Below are 17,083 nucleotides of genomic sequence, written 5' to 3'. Positions count from 1 at the left end.
AAAATATTGTTACGAATCTGGAAACCGACTGCACACAACAGCCAGAGCCCCAAAGATCAGTTATGTCGGTATTAGTATGCGTTTCTAGTTAGGGTCCCGTCCCTAGTCTAATGGGATTTAAATGTTCGTGCGCTGCAGAGTTATTTTGATAGTCAGGGTTTTCTTTTACATTTTTACATCACTTTCAACGACAACACCTTCGCTCCATCCTGACGCCATAACGCTCGCGGTGGGCGGAGTTCAAGAAGGACTTGGCGTCTCTCTGGACCAATCAGAGAGATGCGAGTGAGTTTGCCATCAGTCGGCCAATGAGAGACCACGCAGGACAATGCCACTCCTCTTCCTGTTTGAGGGGCGGTCCGCCGTGGCGCCCGCCACACCCCCCGGTCCAATCAGCGGACTTGGCACCCCTTTTGGCCAATCACGGGGGCGGCGAGCGCATTTGCGCGCCAAAACCATCCAGTGAGAGAGCGGGTCGGAGGAGGCGGCTCCTCCCGTCTGGAGGAGAGTGAATAATTGTTTGTCACGATCCGACTGGTGGGAGAGTTGGTTTTGGTCTGCCGGATCGCCTGGCCTTGCCTGCTGGCGCTCGCTGCCTCGTCCGCGCTCGTGCTGGTTTGCGTCTGCACTTCATCCTCTGTCCAGGGTACTTGGAGTGGTATCGTGGTTGCGGATTCGAGTCCCGCCGGTCCAGGACGTCGAAGACCACACGAGGTGGACAGGTCTAAGATAGCTCTGGTTTCAAGCTCATCTTCCCTCGAGCTGGGAACCTTCAATAAAGATCCTACGGGGTCCATTTCTTTGGGTGTGTGTGTGTGTGCGGGCCTGTCTTGTCAAGTAGAATTGTTAAGTGCTTTTGCTTGTACATTATTTACATTTCATATTCGGTTGTAATCTGCTCTTTGTCTCTTTCGGGTTTTTGCCAATTATTATTGAAAATAAATACCCTTATTGTTAAATGTATCAGCTCGTTTGTTTCTTTCATCGGCTTAGCATAGTGCCTGTTGGAAAATAGCGAAGCGGCAAATTGTCCATTTGGACCAGCGCGGCTCTGGTAACTCCGCTCGGTTACGCCGGATACAAGCCGTGACCCGCGATTCGGATCGGACAGAGTCGGCCGAGGGTGTGGTTGCCCCGGTAGTTGGACGGCGTCGCGTGAGTACTTAGGTAAATTGGAGTTCGACAAGTGGACCCGTCAAAATATTGGCGACCACGTTCCTGTCATGGACCCGTGCCTTTCGGAGTTCTCCGAGAAGCACGATCTCGATTTCGGGTGTTCGGTGGAGCCGACTCTACTGCTCCAGCTTGCGGTCGTGCTCACCGCCGACACCCGGCTCCACAAAAATATTAATTCTGCCTGGGAATTCTTCCATTTAAGCCTGCTCTCTCTTGTGCACAAATTTATCCCAATTTGTCTTCAGTTCACTTACCCATCCTCCCACTCGAGGTACTCAATGCTGTGGTGAGGCTGTTGCTTTAAAACAACTTGCATTTTCCTCCTGGAAGGCAACCTCAGATAATTCCACAAAGCCAGCAACAAGTGTGGACACTCTCAGGAGAGCCATAAAACAACATCTGTCCAATCTCAAGAATAAGCTTTCAAACTTGTCTCCCTCCTCAAAAACCTGGTGGAACCAGTCTCTGGTGTCTGCTCCCCTTCCATGCCTTCCCTCACTTCAAATGGCACCACAGCAGACTACTTGTGAGAAGGCCGAATACCTCAACTCTTGAGTTTGCTTCAATATCTTGTGTCCCGAATCCCACTCTCTGTACCCACCCATTCCCAGTCATACCCAAATGCGACTGAAGTCTGTCGTTTGCACCTGAAAAGGTGGAAAAGTTTCTGCAACCCTCAACTCTGACTGCAACTGGACCGGACGGCATCAGCTTACATATCCCAAAAACCTGCTCTGCTGCTCTTGCACTTCCACTTTGTCATTTTCACCCTATCATGTACCATAGGTCATCTTCCATCTGCTTGGAAATCAGCCAACATCACAGAATTACATAAAAAGAGATCCCCTAAGTACAGACCATTTAGCTTACTTCCAATCATCAGCAAGGTCATGGAATCCATCATCACAGTTGACATAAAATTATTCCTTTTCTCCAACAGCATCATCTCATATTGTTGTGGGCCGGGGGTCGGTGGCGATAAACGACCACTCGGTGGAACAGTGGAGTCGTCTCCCACCAAACACCCGGAATTTAGGTCGTGACTCTCGGACAACTCCGAAAGGTCACGGGTCACAGAGAGGACCGTGGTCGCCAATATTTCGACGGCGTGAGGTAGGGTCCACTTGTCCAACTCCAATTTACCTAAGTACTCACGCCGTCCAACTACCGGGGAAACCACACTCTCGGCCGACTTTGTCCGAATCAAGTCGCTATCACCGACTCGGATCCGGCGAAACCGAACAGAAGTTACCAAAGCCGCGCCAGACTAAATGAACAATTACAGGCCCGAACGGCCTTACTAATCATCCTCAATACGCACCTTGCTAGGCCAATGAAGGAAAGCAGGAACAACGAACTGGAACATTTAACAGGGGTTTTATTTTATAATAATAATCGGGGAGGGGAGACACAGAGCAGAGTTATCCGAATAAAAGGCAGGCAATGTACAATGAGCAAAGAAAAAGCACTTAACAATTCTACTCACAGGACGGCCACACACACACACACACACACACACACACACACACACACACACACACACACACACACACACACACACACACACACACACACACACACACACACACACACACACACACACACACACACACACACACACACACACACACACACACACGACCGAGTGAGTGAGTATTTTCGGCCTTTCAGCTCGGAGGGAAGGTGAGCTGAGGGCAGGGGCCAAGCCGGGTACCTGTCCCGCCTCGTGCTATCACACTGACCCGAACCACTGGTGGGACTCGAACCCACGACTCGAAGTCCACGGCCCACGAACGAGACCGCTCAACCATGACCACCACTGTCTCAGACTGCTCCAACCACCACACACGACGACAGACTGCTCAGAATCGCCACGATCCTCCTGTCTGCTGTCATCTCGACTCCCACAACCACTCTGCAGTCCTCACGATCATCCGGTCTGCCGAAAACTGCTCCTCACGATCACCCGGTCTGCCGAAAACTGCCCCGCATGATCACCCGGTCTGCCGAAAACTGCCCCGCATGATCACCCGGTCTGCCGAAAACTGCCCCTCACGATAACCCGGTCTGCCGAAAACTGCCCCTCATGATCACCCGGTCTGCCGAAAACTGCCCCTCACGATCACCAGGTCTGCCGAAAACTGCTCCTCACAACCATGCTACTCCTCTTTTGGTGTGAGGGGTCTCTTCTCCTCCCACTCGAACCCTGATTGGACGAGGGGCTGTCGGATGACTCGTGGCCACCTCTCGATTGGCTGGGGCGTGCGTGTCATGCTCGCCCTTCGCTCATTGGCTGAAGGAAACGGTCCATGCCCTTCGTTGGAGCGGAGCCTCGACCTGAAGTGACGGAGGCTCCGCCCACGCCCTCAGCCAAAAACACGTGGACAATGGTGACCGGTGGAGCGAGCTGGCGGTCTGTTGTTGTTGTAGTAGTAGTAGTAGTAGTAGTAGTAGTAGTAGTAGTAGTAGTAGTAGTAGTAGTAGTAGTAGTAGTAGTAGTAGTAGTAGTAGTAAAAGATGTAATCAACCTGACTATACAATAATTTGTAGCGCACACATGTAATTCCGATTAGACAAAGGGGAGATTCAAACTGTAAACACATACTTATCGAAATAACAAAGCTTAGGGATTCTGGCTGTTTGTGTGCACAAGGTTTCCAAATCCGTAACAATATCATCAATTGGATTCAGACCTGGTCACACCACCTTTGACATGATGCTTCTGCTCTCCCAACAAAGGTTGGAGGTCCTCAATATCAGACATGAGATGAGGGCCATCTGTCTGGACATATCATGAGCTTTTGATACGGTCTGGCATCCTGCCTTACTCTCCAAACTGTCTGCCTATGGAATCCACCAAGGTCAACTCCACTTTTGGGTTGCCGACTTCCTCCAATCTCATGGGCAACATGTGGCTCTCAACGGAACCCATTCATCTCCTCTCCCTGTCAAGCCTGGAGCACCACAATGCAGTGTTCTTGGCCCCACATTATTCCTAATCTTCATCAATAATCTCACTGACTGGAAAATCCTCTCTATCTCTTTGCTGATGACGACACTCTGCTGTGAGATGCCTCATCCTTCAGAAAGACAGGCAGCAGCTTCTTCCCTTTCCTCAGAACTTGACAAAAATCACAAACTGGTCAAACACTTGGAACATATCTTTCAATCCTGAAAAGTCTGTCTATCTTTCTATCAGCTGGATGCTGTGGAAGCAAAGGACTTTAATATCATTGGAAACTACAGTGATGAAGCCGAGTCTATGGGGCCTTTTACTTCGCCATCGCCGACAGGTCAATGGTCTCTCTGCAGCAGGCATTTCACAGACACCCCTCTGCATAAATAACAGCCTGTCAAATGCACGTGCAGCGATAATTTCCAAACACGTGCCGAGGAGATGGAAGAAACGGCACCTTAAATGCTGGCAACTTGCAAAGCACATGCGGCAACGCCCTTTCCAACCTATTTCCAAATCTCCGTCTAATTATTTCCAATCTTTCCCTCATTTCCCTGACATAGATCAGGGCTGGCACCATGCATCCCACTGCCTCTAATAACCGTGAACACCATGCTCGATGGCGGGCAGACCTGTGCGCTGGCCACGTGTACAAGGGCGAACTCACACCCAGCCTTGATACTTTATCGTACAGAACTGGCCACAAATAACACACATCTTTGGTAGGGTCTGTGCATGGGGTTGCAATAACATCATACCGTTGTACTTCGCTCGCCACGACGGCCACAGATGTCTCCCGCGGATGGCAGACATCCTCCGGCACCTCTGCCTCGATGCAGCTGCTACCAGGCAGAGGCATGCTATGCGGCCACATCGCTCGGGCCACATGGCGCACCACGGAGCAGGCACATTCACCGGCGCCAACCGCGGGTCGCCGAGGCATGGCACGGGGTTCAGTGCAAGGCGATTCATGTCACGATGCTTGGAGGGAGACAATTCCGCAGCTTGGAACCATCTGGCTGGAAGTAAAGTGGAGCCGCTTCCGGTCATGGCGGCCAGCCCGTGTGCTGCCCAGGGCCCAACGTGAGCACCCGATTCGGGTGACAACACATCGCTTCGGGTCGTCGCCCCTGCCCCGCACCACCGGACCTATAAAAGGATGGGTCGCGGGGCGTAGGAGTTATCGTCGTTCCAGAGTTGTTCAGGTGTCATTCGTGTGTCGTCGTTCCTGCTCATCGCTCCTGTCTGCTAGTTCCTGAGTGTCGTTCCTACTCGCTCAGTCCTGTCGATTCCTCTTGCTCATCCTGGCCTGGAATTCATCTTCAACCATTCGCCTGCTAACTCCACCCTTCTCTACGAACTCGATGCTGAATCCGACTTCTTCACCACCCTTCTTTACCAATTTGCCTGCTGACGACACCTTCTTCACCACCTCGCCGCCCTTCTCCACCCACTTGCTTCAGACTCCACCTCTCTCTCCACCCATTGGCTTTTGACTCCACCCAAGTCCTTCCCTGCACGCCCGACGTTGCATCTCATTCTCTGGACCGACGCTAGCTGCACGAAGCAAGAGACGCGCCAGCTGTCAGGGAGGTATCGCCTAGCGAAGCATCCCCCCAAAACGTATTGGTGGCACGATTGGGCAATCATACAAGGTATTGAGAGACCGTTAGCCTCATCTCCTCTCCTTTTTCTCTTCATCAAGTTTGTGTGTGTGTGTGTGTGTGTGTGTGTGTGTGTGTGTGTATGTGTGTGTGTGTGTGTGTGTGTGTGTGTGTGTGTGTGTGTGTGTGTGTGTGTGTGTGTGTGTGTGTGTGTGTGTGTGTGTGTGTGTGTGTGTGTGTGTGTGTGTGTGTCCTGGCGCCTGTCCTCGTTTAAGTTGGGAGTGTACAATAATTATATTGGGATAACTCTGCTCTGTGTCTGCTTTTGCAAGTTGCTTGTATATTTCCACACCTCTCACATTTCTTCTACAGACAACAATAAAAGCTATATTCATTGTGCCACATACCTTTCTCACCTGCCTGTTAATAAATCCCTTTGTAGAAATGTTCCCAGTTCGTTTTTGTCTGTTCTTTCATTGATCCAGCATGGTCCGTATCCTAAGTTAGCCGAGACTTTATTCCCAACGATCCGTTCCTTTTAGCTGGTACATCCTTGGCAGTGTCGCTCGGCTGCATCTGATCCAGTAAAGTGATCCGGTTCGGACAAGGCGTACCGAGGGCATGTCCCCCAGTAATTAAGTCACGTGATTAATTAGGTAACCGATTAACACATAGACGGGAGGACCCTAAGTCACATGGTTGAGTTATTGGCGTTCACGGTCGGTTCGCGACCCGCCGCATCAAGGAATTATCTGTGTGCAACGGCTGCAATTCCGGGGAGTTTAGTGGGAACCCAAGATAGCTTCCCCCCTGGTGGTCTTCTCACCCGACCCCCAACAATACTTTTCACCTCTTTGCATTCAATTACAATTCATGAGAAGATTTTTGTACATTTACACTGGCATGCAGCTAGTGACAAAAGTTCACTATCCATGGGATGGAGGTGTAAGCTGTTAAAGAAGCGCAAACTAAATCAGAGCGAGATTTTTTTTGGTTCTTTAGGAGGTACGAATTCCAAACCAACTTATGGACTGTTCGGATTAAAAAGACACTGCAAACTGGAAAATGGAATAATGAAAAGAAAATGAATAAATCCAAGTTTGACGTCAGCAGCAATTCAAATGTTACAAAAGCAGGGGAGATGTGGGTGCGGAGGGCAGAGGTGTGGGTAGGGAGGGAGGAAGTGCAGCAAAAAATAATAATAATAAATTGCTTGGCTTGCATTTGGTTGATGTTGCGGTGTGAACTCACAAGCCAGTGCCACGAAATCCTCCACGTCCACCCCAGCGTCTCTCACCACCACCACCTCGTGGAACATGGTGTCTGCGCTCCTTGCTGCGACTAGTGCTACGCCGCTCTCTACTGCGGTGCCTCCGCTCCCGGCTACGACTTCGATGTCGTTCACGGCTTTGGGAGGGAAAATGTTTTTAGAAGGGTGGGAAAAAGTTTCAAACGTGTATAACAAACCATTTTCATCCAAACAAGGAAGTAATAATGATCAAATTAATACTTCGAACAAATATTTTAAACCCTGTCTGTTAAATAATCTGACTTCAATAATTAAAAACACAAAAGGGGTAATTTTAGTATGTTGCATCATTACTTTGCTGGTGTGCAAAAAGCAGGCACAAAAGCAACTACCACCCAACCCCAACACTACATTTTGTCAAAAAATATATTAAATGAAGAGGCTGCTGTAACAAGTGGGCTCTAACGAGTCTTGGACCAAATTGTTGCATGGAAAGCAGGGGGGGGGGTGGTAAATAAGAAACAGATGGCAAATGGTATGCAAAGTTAACTTACAACAATGTAAAAAAAAATAAAAGTGTAAATGTGCTTCACCAAGCAGGAGCCCAAACCAATTTGGAATACAATGGTCAAAATGAGACATTCAATTTCTAGCACAAGGAATCCCAGTGCTTCCCACGTTGTACATTTTAACTCACAAATACACGGCCTGGCCAAAATGACAAGGAACGCTCTAATTTGTAGTTGCAACTGCATTTGCCGTTCAGATGTATCACAACTTCTGAATGATTTTGCTCAGGGCTGTATCAACGTCCTGTGCACTGTCGATTTATCTTTCACGTTCTGTGCACCGTTATATACTTACAATTGTCGTTAGAATCAATTGCTTATTCATTAGGATTTTATTAAGTTTGTTGACGCGAGATGCTTCTTGGAAATATGGAATAAGGTAAAACATGACAAGAAGTTAGATTTTATAGCTTGTAATCGTTTGTTCAGGTAGATTGTCGTGACTTCTGGCAGGTTCAATAATGCAGGTTCAACAAATAAATTCTAGGATATCCCAGATGTGGAACCATCTGGTAATAAAATAAATCTCCCAGGAGAGGGTTTTTATCAAAGGTTTGTGGAGTGAGAACACAAGACAAAGTGGGGGGATAGAGAATTGCGGAGAGGAAGAAGCGAGTCACCTTCTTCTTTGTACAGTGCCATGTTATATAGCATTCGAGTGTCACTTTGTGTTGTACCTTTGAATAAAATCAGGTTTCAACCACACTCGACTGACTCTTGATGGGACATCGATCGATCACAGAACCTTGTTTTGTGACGATATCTTCAAGTCATGGCAAGGAGAAAATTATGCATTGCCACCTGGCATGTGATAAATGTACAAAATTAATTTCCTCAAAGACAGGCAAATAAAATACCAAGTAGTGTTGTCTGACTTAAAGCTTCATCAAGTAACCAATAAAAAAAAATAAACTGCAATCACAAGTCTCCAATGTCACAAATCTAGTCAATTCCACCCAATAGATATTTAAAATTATTTGGTCTGCTTTTGAAATTTCAGCCCCACACAAGACCCCTGGATGTGAGTGCCTCAAGATCTCTCACCTCAAAAATCAATGTTTGGAGGGGAAAAAGAAATAAAAAAGTACAGGATGAAATGCAAGACCAAACATTTGTTTGGGCTGATAAACGTAGTGCCTATGTCATGCCTTTCAAGGATAATAAGTTGTTGAAATCAAGCAATATCCATGGCAACATGTAAACCCAGGTTCAGGCTGCCAACGATCCAAATAAGTGGTATCCCTCATCACAAAGCTTTTGCTCCAATTGACGAGCATTACGGACCGTATTTTTCGGCAGAAAGTCGATAAATTATTTTCCCTCCGTAAGTCTGGGGCTCGACTTGTACTCAGAATAAACTTATCTCTAATTTACGGCATTGAATTGTATAAATGAAATATTTTTGCAAAGTGTGATATTTTCTGAAATATATTCCATAATTCCAATTTAAAAACACACGACAGGAATCATTGCCCAGAATGTTTGCCGATTTGGTGAGGAATTAAACGTTAATCCGTTCACCGACTCATGTGAAATTAATACGCATTCATCAATAAGGAGTACGCATTCATCAATTACATTTGATCCATCCCTTTCAATCTGAATGACATGTATCCATCCTTATCAAATCATCTCAAAATGGCTCCCATAAAGTCATGCAAATCATACACAGGAGCTTTTAAGTTGGAAGTTATTAAGTTCACTGAGGAAAATGGCGGGAATATGGCTGCGCATGGGACATGTGGTGTCAGCGAGAAACGTGTTCAGGTCGAGCAAAATGTAATGCGCCAATGAGCCAGTGCAGATAATGATTCTGTAAGTCATGTTAAATACTGTAACTCGATATCAGGGTTGTCCAATACGCTCGCCACTCATGGCGAATTCGCCACAGACAAGTAGCGAATTAATGTTCTTCAAAAGTTTTATTTTAAAAAAAAATAAAAAAACAAAGAGGTCGAGCAACATTCAAAGTACACCCCCCATGCCAAATAAATAACGTCCTCCAGTGCGTGAGATTGCTGGGGTGCCTTCGGCACCCAGCGATGCCACCGCACAGCTCATAGAGATGGAATTGGGAGGGAGCGGTGTCCAATATTTGATAAATTCGATAATTAAAATAAATCTACACAAATAAATGTCAGTATGGGTGCGTGGTGCATGGGTGTCTCATCCATAACTCCAAAAACCATGAAACCAAGCAGCCTGAGAAGTTGCTTGGAACTCCAAGGAAGTAAATCAGTGAAAATTGTGTTTGGGTTAATTAAAACGCCCCCTTTGAAGATAATTAACGGCCTTATTTAATTATATCCGTTATCAGGCACTCCTCGGCCACCTCACTCCCTGGGGTCTTAAGGAGGATCCTTGGTTACCCAACTGGGGTCTGAAGTTGCCATCTTTTTAGGCCTGCTCAACCATGCCTCGACTTGGAACAGGCCGCAATGATTTCTTCATGACAAAGTTTTTTGTTTGTTCTCCCCACCCCCCAACTCATAATACCAAATGCCTGATCACCATAGCTACGAAACGCTGGGTGCATTGCGATGATTATAAATGCTCGGAGACACCAGCGTTCATGGCTTCATTTCATTTCTGCACATGCCAAGCTTACCTCGAGAATCTTGAAAACCAAGCCAAATTACAAAATGTAAGCTCCAGAAATGAACTTGTAAGCAGTTGTGACTGCTTAAAATAAAAACAAAATTAATTTGACCAATTCGGATATTGCTTGGGCATCTCCAGGTGGTGTTTAATATGACAGATCATTGTTTGTCAAGCCAGCCATTCCTCATCAACCATTTTGTTAGAGTGCTTCCTTGAATGCTTAAGACGCTTGGCGAGCGCTCTTCAAAATTCACACCATCACTGAATACTTTTATCGAGCGACTTGAACAAAGGCTAGGGCTCCTCGCCCATGTTGGACATGTGTTGGTCTGCGGTGCAACAGGCGGTGAAAATGTGAAATTATATTTTACACATTTCCCCTTTTGTACGATCTTCCATTATACGACTCATCACTTTGGCAAAGATAAATACAAAGAAAAATTAAACGTTTTGTTTTTTAAAGTTTCAACTGTTCCATGGAGTGCTTGGTGAAGCCACTTGCCACACGTTCTTCAAGCTTCAATGGCGATACCGCAATTTGATGCCGGAGGAAGGAAAGCAACATAAATTATATGATCACAATGAAGAAAAAAGGTTTTCAGTTGTTATGAAGTAATAAATTGCCACATCACAGCAGGAAAGCCAAGAGGTAAACATCCTCACTCTAAGCTGTCTAGCCTGGGATTGAATCCCGTCCCAGCTATAAACTGTCATCCCTGTGTTTCACAGACAGGGAGATCGATCAAGGTGTGTGCTATTAAACTGGACGTCACATCTGCCGGAATCCCATCTCCATATCTAGACGGTGGTTATCTCCGCGTGTATCGAGACAGTAGTCATCTCCATATGTGTCTGGACAGTGGTTATTTCTGGATGGACCCTCCCCTCAAACTGCCTTCCCTTGACGTATCTGGATAGTGGTTATGCCAGGATGGTGGTCATCTTCATACGTGTCTGGACCAGTGGTTATTTCCTAACTGACCCTCCCCTCATGCTGCCTTCCCTTCCCCCAACCCTCCTCACTCCCCTCCTTATTCTTCCCCCCTCAATACTCCCTGTGACAGGTTGTATTTGCAAGTAAATAATAGTTATAAAATAATTAATTTATTAATGAATTGGCCAATTGCATACCTCAACCAACACTGTTTCATCTGAATCTAACTTTTTTTAAATTAAGTAATTAATGAATAAATAAAAATACCCTTTATAGCCAAATCGCTTGGTGACTGTCGTGTCCAAATACTGTATCAGCTTCATAGCTCAAAGAATGGCTGCAATTTTGCCTGGACAAACAAACTAGAAAAAGAGAAAAAAAAAAAAGTCTGAAGAGACAATGGTTCACGAGCGGTATTTGACGATGTAGATTGTTTCAGAAGTCAAGGATGAGACAATGTGATAATTTTTGACCGAGTTATAAGAATGATCAACATGATATGGTACGGGTGACAGGTGCCGGAGCTGCAAAATGTGGAAAACCCGGTTTTCGTTCAATAACTTTCAAAATTTGACCTTTGCATAACCTTTAAAGGTCACAAAACAATCTTGTGGACATTAAAATAATGAAACAGGATACGTGCTATAGCTTATTGGAGTTAGTTCGTCGAAGGTCGAAAACCCGGTTCGATTCCCACAACTTTGAAAATTTGACCTTTGTGGCCTTTAAAGGTCAAGGATTATGACCTTTGGTGCAAAACTTCCTCTGGAACATTCCAGGAACAATATAACGTCATATAGGCTATATGGCATGTCACATTCCTCGGATTACACTGAACAACAAAAAATTTTTACTGGAGATGTGTAAAGTGATTTAGACTAATTTGGGTACGCTGATTTCAAAAATCATAACCGTTTTGCTGTATCACGTCAGGATTTTCAGTAACAGAAATATTCCCATTGCCTAGAAGTCAGGATTTCAATGAAATTTACAAAAATTCATTTATTCATTTATTTCATCATGAATGCTTCAAAATTATAGAAATTACAGAAAAACTCCACTAGATCGTAATTAAAAATGCTTTAGGCATTTGGCTTTGCGTTTGTGCTGCTCTGTGTCAGTTTCACGATGCAGGAACCAGCAGAAATCGCCCATCATGTTCGGGTTGTGCCGCCCTTGGTAACGCGTCTCCATGAGTGAAATCTCTTGGTGGAATCGCTCGCCGTGCTCGTCCGAGACTGCTCCCAAGTTGTCAGGGAAGAAGTTCAGGTGCTGGTGTAGGAAATGGATTTTCAGGGACATCCTGGAGCCAAGTTTTCTGAAGGACTCCAGCAGCTGCTGCACTATTTCTTCATAGTTGTCCGCGCGCTCGTTCCCCAAGAAGTTGTCCGTCACAGCTTTGAAGCTCCTCCACGCTGCCAGCTCTTTGGGGTTTAGAGTTGTCGGAAAAGTTTCGTCCTTCATAATCTGTCGGATTTGCGGTCCAACAAAGACACCAGCCTTGATCTTGGCCTCCGACAAGGTGTTGCCAAACTTTTCCTTGAGGTATAAAAACCCACGCCCATTCAGATCCATTGCCCATACAAAACTTTTCATCAAGCCGAGCTTTATGTGGAGTGGTGGAAGGAAAACCTTGGCTGGGTCGACAAGGGCGACATGCTTCACGTTGTGTCGACCAGGTACATGCTCTTTTCGCTCTTCCCAATCTTTCTTCGTCCAGTGATTCTTGTCGTCTCTGCTATCCCAGAGACAAAGGAAGCACATGTATTTCGTGTAGCCTGACTGCAGCCCTAACAACAGCGCCACCACTTTCAAGTCTCCGCAGATGTGCCAGTTGAAGTCATTGTACTTGATGGAATCAAGCAGCTGCCGCATAGTCTCATAGGTCCCTGTCATGCCGAACGCGTGAGCCAGTGGGACTGATGGTTTCTCGTTGCCATTGTGGAGCAAAACAGCCTTCAAGCTGTTCTTCCCTCGAGTCGATGAAGAGGCGCCAGTCTGCAGGATCGTGATCACACCCAAGTTCTTTCAACAGACCGTTGATGTCACTGCAGAATGTCATCGTGTCTTCCATCTCAAAGAACTCAGCCATGTCTCTGTGACGTGCTCTGAACAAGGATATCTTGGTGTTAGGTTCAAGTAGATTCCACTGCTGCAGCCTTGATCCAAGCAGCTCTGCCTTCGCCTTTGACAGCGAGAGATCTCTTACAAGATCATTTAAGTCTCCCTGGTTCAGAAGGTGTGATTCTTGAGTGTCGGGTTCAAAAGGTTCATCATCACCATCCTCTTCACCACTGCTTACAGCTATGTTCTGATCAGCTGGAGGTGTTGGAACGGGGTTCTCGTCATCATGAGGCACAGGTTTACGAGCAGAGACGCAGTCAGCGTACTTGATGTGACCTTTATTCTTCTTGTTGAAGCCGGCGATGTTTGTGCAGCAGAAATAACAATCATCATGATGATTCTGCGGCTCACGCCATATCATGGGCACCGCAAATGGCATGCTCGCGCACTTGCCCACCAACCACTGAGTCAAGGTTGTGTGACAGCTTGTGCAGCAGATGTGTGGTGCCCAGCTCTGTTCTTGGTCCCCCACCTTACACCCAGTAGTGAAAGTAGGCGGCCTTCATTTTCACTGCTGTAGATATACTTCGCTGTTGATCTTTTTTGGTATAACGACCACAGACATAACAGAAGTTGTCAGGATGATTGGTACAGGAACGCCTACTCATCTTTATCTGAAAGAAAGAAATATAACACAAGTTAACACCAATTGTACGAAATAGACATGTTAAAGACATATGTAAATTTCATTGAAATCCTGACTTCTAGGCAATGGGAATATTTCTGTTCCTGAAAATCCTGACGTGATACAGCAAAACGGTTATGATTTTTGAAATCAGCGTACCCAAATTAGTCTTAATCACTTTACACATCTCCAGTAAAAAAAAAATTTTGAAATTTGTTGTTCAGTGTTATCCATACTTTGATGAAATCAGCGTAAAAACAAACTTGAATGGGGCGCCACGGGCAAGGTGTTCGAGATAGAGCAAAATGGTTTGAAGACTTTAGGTGGGGAATGACCTCAAGATTATGCATAAAAAAATATTGTCATCCTAGCTCTCAAAGTTTGGGCGGTCATATGATTTTTATGTCAAAATTCACAATTTTCTAAGTTTTTGACCTTGTGACCTTGACCTTGGGCCGAAAATGAAAAATCGGACGACAAGTTTTAGATAAATCATTTTGCTATTCAAATACCGAAGAACCCATTCCATTCAGTCAATTCCCTTGGAGAAGATAGATTTTTAATCCGACTACCCCCTAAAAATGGCTATTCTTTGGGCGTGGCTCCGCCCACAATGGGCGTAGCATGCCCTCATCCAGGAAAACACAACTAGACATTGATATCGAACACATAACCAAGTTTCATCAAGATCGGATCAAGTCCACGGAGTTATGCTCTGGACAGACAGACAGACACACAGACATAACGAATATAGTGGTCACTCTGGCTGGCGCTCGTGAACCAACAAATGGAGTGAAAACCAAGTATGCCTTTTAAGCTTGCGTCATTGCTGGGGTGCCTGGCAATGTCGTGCAGTGCCTGGACTGGAATAGGGAAGACGGTGTATAATTACACAGTTGCGTTGGTGCATCAGTCAGTCATCAGACAGCATCAGAAGGTTGCCGATACACCCAATAATATTTTGAGCTCGTTATAAACTGGCCGAGGCTAAACTGCTATTTTTAATATCACTCAAGAACAAATGACTTCCATTGCAACGACAGCACTACCTGCAGATATCAGTGCTCTATCTGACCGTCACCCAGTTTATACTTTAAAATTGAGAATAAACTTCTACTTTTACCTCCACCCCACGAAGGTGGAAGGAAGTTGGGTTTTCACCCATGTCTGTCTGTCCGTGTTTGTTAGCAGGATATCTCAAAATGTTGTGGATGGATTTGTACCAAACTTGCTGGATGGATTGTTTGTGGAACCAAGACCAATTGATTAGATTTTGGTGAAGATTTAAATCAAATTCCGGAATTTTTTAAAGCTTTTCGTTAGCATTGATAGATGGGGCTAAAACTATATACTGTCGGGAATCCACTATTCACGGGGAGACATTCCTGGAAAATGTCGCAAATAGCGAATCCACGAATAGCGGGGCAAGGTTCCTGGTGGTTTGCGATTCATGAGGGGGGTGGGGGGGGGGAGAATAAAATAATAATAATAACTAGAACTGCCACTTTATAACTGCTGGCAGTGATGACCGGGTACCCAGTCCGCGTCCGCCTTTGACTCAACGTGAGACTTAAATCATAGTCGCAATTTTCGCATTGAAAGGATAAGCGTTGCCAGAGAAAACATTATTTAATAGTGATACAAACACAGGCCTGCTTCGAGAGGGAGCGGAACAGACGAGTTACGAACCGGGCAGCACAAAGCATTCAATTTCGTTATTACTGGCTTCCAGATTCAAATAATTAAATAATTCTGGCTGCCAAACCACACGACCGATCAGGTTGAAATTTTAAACTTTTGTTTCACATGTAGCCTAAATTATAAATATGAAGTTTCGCATATATAGAAGTAGTGGTTCCAGAGTAAACATGAATTAATATTTATCCTTCAATCTAAGATGGCGGCCAAACCATGTGACTTGTGACCTCATAATTTTTACCATGTATGCAGATATCATGGAGGATGACAGACGCAAATTTTCGCTTCGATAGGTTAAGCAGTTCCAGAGAAAACATTATTTAATATTTTTCTTAAATTCAATATGGCTGCCAAACCATGTGACCTATCAATTAGAAATTAACAAACTTGTATTCCCTACTCATGTGCAATAGGGGTGTGAAGTTTCCCCTTGATCAGATCAGGTGTTCTGGAGAAGAAGATGTTTGAAGGTTTTAAGGTAAATTCAAGATGGCTGCCAAACCATGTGACCAATCAAGAACAAATTAACAAACTTGAGAAAGGACCTCATGGGGAATATATGTGTGAAGTTTCGGCTTAATCTGTCTTGCCTTTCTGGAGAAGAAGATTTTTAAAATTTATTCATTTTCAATCCAAGATGGCTGACGAACCATGTGACCTATGACATCAGAAATTTATATTCTGCTTCCAACTGGGTATTGGAACACGTTTGTAAAGTTTCGTGTTAATCGGTAAAGGTGCGTTTTTCTATCCAAGATGGCCGCCAAACCATGTGACGTGTGATGTCATAATTTTTACCATGCGTGCATACACGATGGTAGATGATAATTAGAAATTTTCGATTCGTTTGGTTCAGCGGTTCCAGAGAAAACATTATTTAATATTTTTCTTAAATCCAAGATGGCGGCCAAACCGTCTAACGTATCAATTCGAAATTAACAAACTTATATCGCCTACGTGTCCCGAATATAGTTCTGAAATCTCCCCTTCATCCGACCAGCGCTTCTGGAGAAGAAGATGTTTGAAGGTTTTAGGGTTTTTTCAAGATGGCCGCCGAACCATGTGACCGATCAAGAACAAATTAACAAACTTGAGAAAGGACCTCATGGGGAATATATGTGTGAAGTTTCGTCTTCATCTGTCTTGCCCTTCTGGAGAAGAAGATTTTTAAAATTTATTCATTTTCAATCCAAGATGGCTGCCGAACCTTGTGACCTATGATATCATAAATTTAAATTCTGCTTTCCATCGTCGACCCGAACAAGTGTGTGAAGTTTCGTGTAAATCGGATAAAGTCTATTTTTCTATCCAAGATGGCCGCCAAACCATGTGACTTCTGAGGTAAAAAAATTTTTACCATGCATGCAGACTTGAGGGAGGAAGGCACTTGCAAATTTTCGCTTCGATGGCTTATGAAATACCAGAGAAAACATTATTTAATATTTTTCTTAAATCCAACATGGCGGCCAAACCATGTGACCTATCACTTCGAAATTAACAAACTTGCATCGCATGCATGTCACGAATATAGATCTGAAATCTCGCCT

The 17,083-nt window shown here is 45.1% G+C and overlaps 1 protein-coding gene across 9 annotated transcripts in view; it reads right to left on the bottom strand.

Moving 5' to 3' along the window:
* Positions 1-17,083, bottom strand: part of RBM39 (RNA binding motif protein 39) — a 177,491-nt gene that overhangs the window by 79,409 nt on the left and 80,999 nt on the right. For all 9 annotated transcript variants that reach the window (XR_015060075.1, XM_085888419.1, XM_085888418.1 and 6 more), the window contains one exon: positions 6,988-7,143. Coding sequence is in view for 8 of the 9 variants with exons in the window: in XM_085888419.1 (XP_085744545.1) it covers positions 6,988-7,143 (156 nt within the window). In the remaining variant the exon portion in view is untranslated. The remainder of the gene's footprint in view (positions 1-6,987; positions 7,144-17,083) is intronic.

Source organism: Eptatretus burgeri, chromosome 7 (genome assembly GCF_056783735.1).
Source record: "Eptatretus burgeri isolate ZD-2024b chromosome 7, Ebu_testis_v1, whole genome shotgun sequence".
NCBI lineage: Eukaryota > Metazoa > Chordata > Myxini > Myxiniformes > Myxinidae > Eptatretus > Eptatretus burgeri.
This window is presented reverse-complemented; position numbering and strand designations above follow the sequence as displayed.